This window comes from Limulus polyphemus, unplaced genomic scaffold (assembly GCF_000517525.1).
Source record: "Limulus polyphemus unplaced genomic scaffold, Limulus_polyphemus-2.1.2 Scaffold803, whole genome shotgun sequence".
NCBI lineage: Eukaryota > Metazoa > Arthropoda > Merostomata > Xiphosura > Limulidae > Limulus > Limulus polyphemus.
The window spans coordinates 46,310-56,684 of NW_013666413.1; the positions used below are offsets into that span (position 1 = coordinate 46,310).

General features: G+C 32.9%; 1 protein-coding gene across 1 annotated transcript in view; it reads left to right on the plus strand.

Moving 5' to 3' along the window:
* Positions 1-10,375, plus strand: part of LOC106460609 (DNA polymerase beta-like) — a 52,354-nt gene that overhangs the window by 21,339 nt on the left and 20,640 nt on the right. Inside the window, exons 5-7 of the mRNA XM_013920328.2 lie at positions 2,924-2,973; positions 3,667-3,718; positions 8,692-8,746. Coding sequence (XP_013775782.1) covers positions 2,924-2,973; positions 3,667-3,718; positions 8,692-8,746 — 157 coding nt within the window. The remainder of the gene's footprint in view (positions 1-2,923; positions 2,974-3,666; positions 3,719-8,691; positions 8,747-10,375) is intronic.

Genomic DNA, 10,375 nt, shown 5'->3' on the forward strand with positions numbered 1-10,375 from the left:
CAACAGCAGCGGTGCCAGCACCAAAATTGTTCTTGGCAGAACAAGACATCTTATACTCATTTTAAAGGGACTCATTATTCTCCCCAAATTTCAGTGTGGTAAATTACATTGAGCCAACATTGGGTTTCGAAAAGTAATTCACAGATCTAGGAAAGGAACAGAAGGTTTTTGACTATTCTAACATATCTATTAGATTTTTTTTGTTGTTGTTGTTTTTTTTGGGGGGAGGGAGAATAACAAGTTCCTTTAAAAGTGGATTAATGAATAATGGTCAAAATCATGAACTTATGAAGACATCGACTGGAGAGATCCTCATCTTCAACTTTCAACCAATGTTAACCTTGTATTTGCAAACTCAGTACCTGTCAACAACAGGTTCAAGATCAGCATAAATTTCAACATCAGCATAAATGTATAATAATAATAATAATAATATTTTAGACATTTACACTTTTACAGTCTATTTACACTAAATAATAAACAAATTCCTGTAAAAATAAAGAATGATTTAACCAAAATTACATTATACTACTGTTCAGAGAAAGATTATAAATCCTGAAATATATAAACATCAGTTAAATATGTACTATAAAAAGATATTTAAAGATTGTAGTTAGAGGAAATTAAAATTATGTTATTGATTATTTACACAGTATCATAATTACAAAAGTAGAACGTTTAAAAAAATATCTTTCTTGAAGAACATTAGCTGTAAACCCCTTCCTCCTCAAAACATAGTCAAAAGACATGGCATTAACTTGTACAGAAACATTTTTGTATATGTTTATTGTCTGTATTGTCTGTAAACCCTATCATAGGGAGAAGTTAATTTTGCTATATTGCTTGTAAAGTTCCATTACAGTAGGGGAAAAATATACATTAAAATGCTCAACATTTCTATCTAGAAAGGTAATTAATCTAGAAATTTAAAATTGACCATTAGATTATTACAGAAACTATCATACAGGTCATTAGGTTAATGACCTTTATATATATATGTAGGAGTGCAATATTTTTATTTTTTAATAATCTACTAAAACTTAATTAAAACTTAATTCCACTGGGGTGAACAATAAAATGTGGTACAACTGGTATTGTTTAGGCACTTTTCATGCTGCAAACTTTATTGTGGTTCTGGTTTACTTTTTTTTAAGCTTATAAGTGCAATATTATAGTATTTTTACTTTACACTGAAACATTCTTATTAGCAAATGAAACTCAAATCAAATTATTTTGAACAAAATATTAATTTTAAACTAAACTTTCAGATAGTAATTAACTGTCACAGGAGGTCAAGATATGTGAATTGTTCTGGTTTTTGTATTTTGTTTTTATAATGATAAGCAAACATCAGTAACATATTACAAATAACCAACAGACAACAAGGGACCATTTAATCCCTCAAGGCTATCCTTGCAAACCACCTCCTTTTACTTTTGAGAAAATCATTGATTCCCTCTCTCTTATGACCCCAATGGCACAGCGGTATGTCTGTGGACTTACAACGCTAGAATCCAAGTTTTGATACCCGTGAGTGCAGATAGCTCATTGTATAGCTTTGTGCCTATAACATTTCCCTTATCCAGATAACAAATAACATCTTCAAAACATATGACAGATTATTAAGGCAACATTATCCTTTGATGATTCCATGCTAGCTTTTGTGTACAGTAGCTCATTTCACTAAATTATTTTGTAGAATTTTTCTTTCTATTGAAATAAGACTAACTAGCCTATAATTTCAGAAATAAAAGTAATGTAAGCAATTCTCTGTCCTCGGGCACTTACTGACTCTCTGTTAATTTACCAAACGTGAAAGAGAGAGGTTCTTGTATCTGAGTTTGACCTCCTTCAAAACCTTCTAGAAAAACCATGTAAGGTCATGGTGCTTCCTCTTCTTTTAATATCTTAATCCTTCTACTTACCAACAAGGTGTTAATATTTGTATAATTCAGGTCAATTCCAATATTTCCCATAGAATGTTCAGGGTCAGAATATTACTAGTATATATTTGCTTGTAAAAACATGAGAGAAGAAAATATTAAAAACTAAGTCCTCTCATAGTCTTCAATAATATAAACTTTTTCACCTGCATCTTTTAAGGGTCCAATCTCCATTTGAACATCTTCCTTATCTTTAACATACTTTAAAAAAATTTAGCTGTTAGTTTTGACATTATCAGCCAACTGTTTCTTATAAGCCCTTTTGAATTTCTTAATTTATTTTTTAACTAAACCTGTAGCCTTCTTATATTTATGTAACTCTTACATCCTACTACCCTGTTTAATTTTTTTAAACTTATGGCATTTATCCTTGATGTGTTTTTTTTATGTCTTTAACAAGCCAGTTAGATTTGATATTCACTGTTATCCTTTTTTTTTTTATTTGGCTTTATGTGCAAAGTATCTTAATGAAGTAAAGATTATTTGTACTAGCCTTTATATGATAGGTAATGATTTGTGGTTTTATGTGCTAAGTATCTTAATGAAGTAAAGATTATTTGTACTAGCCTTTATATGCTAGATAATGATTTGTGGTTTTATGTGCTAAGTATCATGATGAAGTAAAGATTATTTGTACTAGCCTTTATATGCTAGATAATGATTTGTGGTTTTATGTGCAAAGTATCTTAATGAAGTAAAGATTATTTGTACTAGCCTTTATATGCTAGGTAATGATTAGTGGTTTTATGACCCCAGTTAATTATTATTTCCTGATTTTGTTGTAACATGGGTTGCACATTCATGAGTTGCCGAAGAAACAACAGAGAAACAAAATCGTAACAACAAAAGTTTTACTGTACCTCTCATGCAGTAAAGTACCACTTGAGTGTTTTGAGTACATAATGCTTAAACAAATACCTTGTGAAAATGTTTTCCCTATTTTCTGTATTTTCATATATTATCTTTTTACTTTTTATTAGTCCTGCAGCAGCTAAGAAACTTGTAGATGAAGGCATTAATACCATAGAAGGTTAGTTATATAGCTTATTTTATTTCTATAGTTAATTCTGTAAGGGGATTTGCATGTTACATGGCCAAAGGCTTTTGAGCATAAGGTACTCAACAGTAAGTTTAATGATATTTAAATAAATATATTCTAAGAATTGGATTTTTATGCATACATCAAGTGAGTTTAACCAAGATTAATCGAAATAATATAATTTATTGACCTAAAGAAACAAATTATAGTGACAGGATTTTGACATGTATGTCAAACCTCAGATAATCAAAATAAAAAAGTTCAATGGCTGAAAGAAAGCTTACAGGGAATGGATTTTGACACATTTACTAATCAAGTTAAATTTTATTGAGTCAAGGAGAAAAATGTATTGGCTGTTTTTAATGAATTGAGTTAAACCTTCTTGAAGCACAACAAAAGATTTAATAATTGAAAATATAGCCTGTTTTGTATTTTGCAATCTTCTTACGTTAGTGTTGCTTAATAAACCTAAAATACAAAACATTCATTTACTTGTTTATGTTGTCTACAAAGTTAAAATATAATATATATATTTTGTTAGCTTCAGGAAATGTATAAGATACTTGTTCTTTTTAAGGGTGCCTGTTTTATTATCAGTTGAAGCCAGGAAAGTGTTTTTAATTATAGATGTGTTACTTTCTTGAGTATCTGATGCTAGTAATGATGTTGTTCTTGTTATGTTAGATCTGAAGAAGCACCAGGAGAAACTAAATCATCATCAGAAGATTGGACTAAAGTATGATATGTAAAGTTAAATAGATTTAAATAGTTAATCCAAGCAGTTGTAGCTGTTTCTGTATAGTAATACACTTAACTCTTTCTTTGTATGTTTGTATTTATGTGTAAATGGTTTTTGAATTCATCGTACAATATTTAACCAAACTACTTGACATTTTGCATGAAGGCTTTTGACACCCATACTGGATATAAACAATTAATCTTTTTTTTTTTAAAGAAGCCTTAGAAAGACCACAAAAATTGGAAGGGTGGGGGGTAGAGGGTTTTGTGGGCTCTCAACTATCCATTACATGTTCCTTCAAAATAAGTATCTTTGTTTGTATTTTGGCCATTTTCTTGTTTAGGATGATCTTGCAGGGAACGTTCAAAGATGGGCCACGTATGCTCAATACAATTCAGATCCATTGATTGACCGGGTCAGTTGTAATGCCTTGACCTTCAAGCCATTAATTATTGATGACCTGGGCTGAATAAGCAGGAGCTCCATCTTGTATGAAAACACTGCCTTGGCTAGTGAGGCATAAGTAGATAGGCCTTACTTGAAAATTATGATCAATCTAGGGCATCTTTTTTAATCTATGTTTATTTTTAGCTGTTTTATAGTTTTATTAAGTGTTTTTATTTTTAAATCTGTGTTTATTTTTAGCTGTTCTATAGTTTTATTTATATATCTTGAAATTTGGTTTTTGTAGTTTTTGATATTAATACTGTAATGATTATACTAGTATACTGTGTATTCTCTTCACACTAATTTTTTTATGGGAGTAAGAACAGGTTCATATTTCTTGTTTTTAAAGTTTATTTTTTATTTATTGTTACAAAAGTAACTAAAACATAAAAATTAGAAACATATTAGCTTAGATAAAGAAAAAATAATAATAATTTTACACGAGTCCATATGAAAAGGGCTAAATCTCATTAGTAAAGTGACTCAAAAAAGTTTGACATTAATCTAAAGTAAGCAGAATAACCATTTCCAGTGTTTTTTTTGGCATTTATTGGGAAAGCACAGATTTTATTTTATTTTTGTATCAGGGATGTTTTATCAGTGTTTATTGGTTAAAACCAAAAATTGGAAGCCATAGATGTATAAAACAATGATGACTGTACCTTTTCATACAGGGTGTACCACCAGCTGTGAATGTATAGCTGCTCAAGTAGCATCTCACACTATAACAAAAAATACTACCTTATTTTGTCATGACTCACAGACATTTCAACAAAAGTTACTGGGAAGATAGTTGCCAAAAGATGCAACATTTACATCTTTCTACTGTCTAAGAATAAAGAAAACCAAGACTCATTAGAAAACAATTACAGCATCTCAAAAGGTAGGAGGGTATGATAGCGCCTGTAATGCTGACTGCTCTCAAAGTTATGTATTGGCTGGAGTGAGGAGTAGCTTCTATCTAACTGCACTACCATTGTACCCCATGTTATGAAGATATCTTTTGATGGTATTGAGCACACCTGACAATCCTGCATCAGTATCAGCCAGTTGATATGGGTCATTCTCCACACTTCTTCTCACAACACAAATTATCATTTATTTTGTTTTGGGCACCTGTACTATGAATAAAGTGTTATTTTATGTTGGGACTGGAACTGCATTACCACCCTATTCACTGTACACAGTGATAGCATAAATGACCTGAAAATTTCTCTTTGACTTTGACAACCCCTCGCATTTTGAAACTATATGATCCCATGAAAATATGGTCAACTGCCAGTATCTTTTTGTTGAAGACATTGCTGTTTATATTTGATGGTCTTCACCAAGCTATACTTGTACTTGTGCTTAAGGGTCATTTGCTTATGATGTCATAGAGATGATCAGTTTCTTATTCCTGGGGCCATCTGGGGGGAGGGGGGGTCATTCTTCTTTGAAATTATTGCCAATTAGTCGTCAAAAGATTGATTGTTATTTGAGACAACTTTTTTCTTCTGCCTGAATTTGCTGCATCTTTCCCAGTTCCTACTGTGAATTCTGTCAGGCGTAATATGGCTTTCTTGGACATGATTTCACAAATATGTTCTGTTTTATCTCTTTTCCCCAATTTCCTATAATCCTCTCTCTTCCTTGTTATATGATACTCCTTCCTCTCAATATTTTTTATTTTTATCCTCTCCTAATATTGGGGTTCATGCTGAGCATTTTGTATCTCAGTTTCATGTAGGCACAGGCATGTCACATCCTTTGCAGGCTTTGGACCAGTTTGCTTTTGCCTACTATCAAGCTGATTTTCCATTCTTGGATTGGCAACAGATGGAATCCATTTTATCCATTTGGTGGGTGGACCCTGATTGTCCTGTTCTTTTGCCCCATGTCCAATTTCTCCCCTTCATCTTACCCTCACATCTATCCTATAGTACTTGTCCACCATTCACCTTCTCTCCGAAGCAATCTCCTGTGATCCTGAAAGTTTTTTGGGGGATACATCCTTGTTGGCACATTTGTCGAGTTTGGCTTTTTCTTTATACACCTGATTCCTCTATTGTTGGGATATTTTGGGGAGAGATGCAGTTTTGTCCCACATTCATTTACCACCTCCTTATCTTCCGGCCACATGCCTCGGCCCTTTTCTCCATCAGTTGGTATCTTCCAGCCACTTGGAATTCCGGGTTGAATATGTGAGTCAGCAGTTGACTCTTTCCTTGTTGGTTGATCATTTGTCTCTTACCTGTTTCTTCCACACAGAGATCTTCTTCTCATAATTTTCTAAGGTGCAGAGTGTCAGGCTGCCAACAGTATCAGTGACTACCCTGTGGGTTATGTTCCATTGGGGGCTCGTTCAACACTCATTTCAGTCAGGGCCCAACCTTCTCTATGTTCCCTTTGTGCTCTTCAATGTTATATCACCTGCATGGCTTCCTTCCATCATAACTGTTCCCATTTATTCATCCCTTGGCAACTATACTCTGTTCGTGATCTCTCTCCTTCCACCATTACCAGTTGCGTTTGGCTTTTAATTTGGTTGACTTGTTCTTCCTTATCTCCTTTCCCTCATCAGTTATTCTGGATGTTTTCCCATCAGATTAGGTACCTCACCTTTTCCCTGGTGTCTCATCTGCATTGTCCACTGGAGGAAATTATTCAAGTGGGCATGTGGACCATTTTGCATACTTTCATCTATCACTATCTGCACCATGTTGCTGTTTCTTTTTCGTCAGGTTGTCATCTTTCACCCATTGCCATTCTTCAGACTTTGGTGCAACTATAACTGGGTAAGTTTTCTTTTTTCATTCTTTATCTTTTTCAGGAGCCTGTCCCATGTTTTGATCTGGATCCCACTCTGTGGCAAGTAGTGCCTGTCCAGGTATACTTCATTCACTGTAAAGCCATGTTGATTTCATCTTCATATTTCCATGGCCACTACATGCACACTGTTCTCTATTTTTCCATATACTAGAGATGGGGTGTTCCTGGTAATTGAGTTTTGGATTTAGAGCTGAACCAACCATCTTATTGTCCACACTCATGTTGTGATGATTGGAATCCCTCATCCTACCCCCGCATGGATGTCAGTTCCCAGCAGTTGAGTTTTGGATTTAGAGCTGAACCAATCGACACGATGTACTCACACATGTAGTGTCCTGGCATAAATGCAGTTCACCCCTTTGATTGGGATCCCTTATCCTAACTCCGCATGGGTCTATTCCCAGCAGTTGAGTTTTAGATTTAGAACTGAACCAATCAACATAAGTCCTCACACATGTGTTCAGGGTATGATCCTCATCTTACCCCTGTGTGGATATTGGTTCTCAGTGGGTTAGTTTTGGATGCAGTTGGTTTGCTGCTATGGTCTGTCGTGCCCTAGCTACTCTACACCTTGGGGCACATCCCTTCTTTTACCTACAAAAGGTGTGCTCGTCACATTTGTCTGCCCGATTCAGTCTCACCTTTTCCTTGTGTGGGTGAAGAGTATACATGGTATAGAAGTGGTGCGGATTTCCACGTATCATCCTCTTCTTTGAGGGTTCCCTTTTGTAGGTGGCCTTCAGATGCTTTTGAAGGATGCGTCTCTTTTCTCCCTTGCACCGGTTCCTCCTCCTATTCAACTGGAGATTCTAGCTAAGTATGTAAGTGGAAGTAAGATACCGTGTCAGAAGTTATAATTTTCCTACACTGAAAATATTTTTCTGACAGGTACTTACTTCTTCTCACACTTCCCACCCTTCCTCCACACTGTCCACTGGTGCTTAGTTTTCTGCTTGAACTCTAAGTGATAGTTAGCATAGAGGGAGATATGTAGAATTTAAAAACTTATTAGGTTAGATAAAACTTAAATGAAAAAAAAAAATTCACAAGATCAGCTAATAGGGAAGTAGCTTGAGGTATGTGTATCATTTGCCATAATCTTATGACTTCACTACAGCAAGTGTTAGGGTAGAGAAAATTGGAGATAAAGTACAAAGTTTTGCCAAAATAGAAATTGTCATTTATTTATAAAGTTCTAGAGAGTATGACAATTATAAAATGAAAAGAAGTGTTTTGAATTTAATCATGAAAATCACCTTTCACTCAGACTGCCTAACTAATGGCTTTGTAAATTCACAGAAGAATCTTTAGTAAAATACTTGATTAAAAACCTCTGATTTTTTGTGTACAACAGATTTGTAACATTTACTAAAAGCTTTCTAAATTTCATGAATGTATACATTTAGTACATTCAAAGGTATAGTATGTACAGTTTCACAGTTACATGTTGGTGAAATTGATTGAGCCAATATGCCTACTTTTTATTTTATGAGAATTATTTTGTTCCTTTTTATGAGCATTTTGATGTCAGTTACAAGTTTTCACATAATTTGTTAATTATTACTTTAGGTATTTTCAAATCACAGTACTTCATACAGTTGTTTTTTTTTTGTAAAGCTATTTAAAAAACAACTGACTTAAAATTACTATTAAAATTAAGTCTACAAATTTCACTTTTTGTTTTTTTAGTATTAAAATACCTTTCTTTCTAGATACTTTGAAGACTTTGAAAAGAGAATTCCTAGGGAAGAGATAGAAAAACTTGAGGTGACATGAATTATATTTAATCAACCTAGGTTTCACAAAATTTCTTGTGATAATTTTATTTCATATTTGAATCACTCTTGCATATAACTTAGATGCTTTGCTCTGTCTTAACTTGGCTTCTCATTTTTGGATAATTTGTAGTAAACTTGTAGTATTTGCTTAAGTTTTGTAATATTTGAAATAATGGTTTTTTGTAAGTTCCACAATAGTTAAAACTGAAATAATGATACACTATACATTCCCTTGTTAGTAAGATAGATTAAAATAGTGGTGCATTATATTTTATCTTCTACATCTGTAAAATCTTATTGAACTTATCTAAAATTTGTTTTATTTACATGATCTTGATCATTGGTCTTGAACAAATTATGATTGAATAGTGCTTCCTTACCACAGTGAACCTTGTAATTACATAGGATTTGAAGAATACATAGCATTGATGCTACTAGTTTATTTTTCTAAATTATTCAGACAAACTGTTTAAGATACTAAAAATAAGTATGAAACTCAATTCCCACAAACTTGTATAACTTAGTGACAAGTGGTGAATCAAATGAAAAATTGGACTTCATATTTATTTTTAATTTGTTTGTTGAATGATTTAGAAGAATATATTAGTAACATCAGTACTACATATTATTTAAACTCTTTGTTAATATAAGTTCACTGTGGTAAGGAAAAAACCAACATCAACTGGGCAATATTTTAATTTTGACAGATTTTTACAAGGGAATATAGAATTAAAGTATTAAAATATGGATTATAAAAAAATCCTGAATTTCCACTAGTGCAACACACATGATAAATTTTGTCATAGCATGTCATCAGCCCTCGAAAATGTACGAAATTAAACGTAAAATGCTCTCTATAAAATCGTTTTTGCTGAAACAGACCATAATTTTTATGACCTTCAATTTTGTTTTGTTACAGAGCTATCAAAGAGAAAACCAGACCCCTCCTGCCACACCCACCTGTCACATCCTCTCTTTCACAATTGGTTGCTAGTTCTATCTTATGTTTCATTATATATTACATATAACCAGTAGAAAGTCAAGGTTGTCATCTATCAAATGGCATATTGTATAACGTTGTATTCTGAACAGAATATTGTTAATTTCACTCACAGTATAAGTTTCATTCCCGTGGGAAAGTTAATGACTAGCTTGGAAGAATTTGTAATGGCTCTTGTCACATAGTTAGAAAGCCAGAAACATTTTTAGAGGTAAGTGAACTTGTCCACTTTTTGCATGTTATTAGTCTATATTCTTCGGTGTATTATTTAATTAAATAAAAATTGTTTACTACTTTACTATAATCACTCAAAAAAGTGAGGCTTAACTGTCTTCGCAATCGATGACAAGAAAAAAGAAGATTGTGTAAGTACTTTATTTCTTGTTTTTCATATTCATTCTTTATTTATTATTATAAAAGTATGGATCTTTTTAAGTTATATAAGACTAGATCAGGTAAAATAACTAATAATAATAATATAATTAAAATGGTTTATGAGGCACACACGCAAGCAGCTTGTGAGTAATGTAATTCAATAGCATAACGTGAGCTGCACATTCCCTAAGTGATTTACAACTTTTTATGGCAGGAATAGCAGTTAGACGAGGTTAGAAGGGC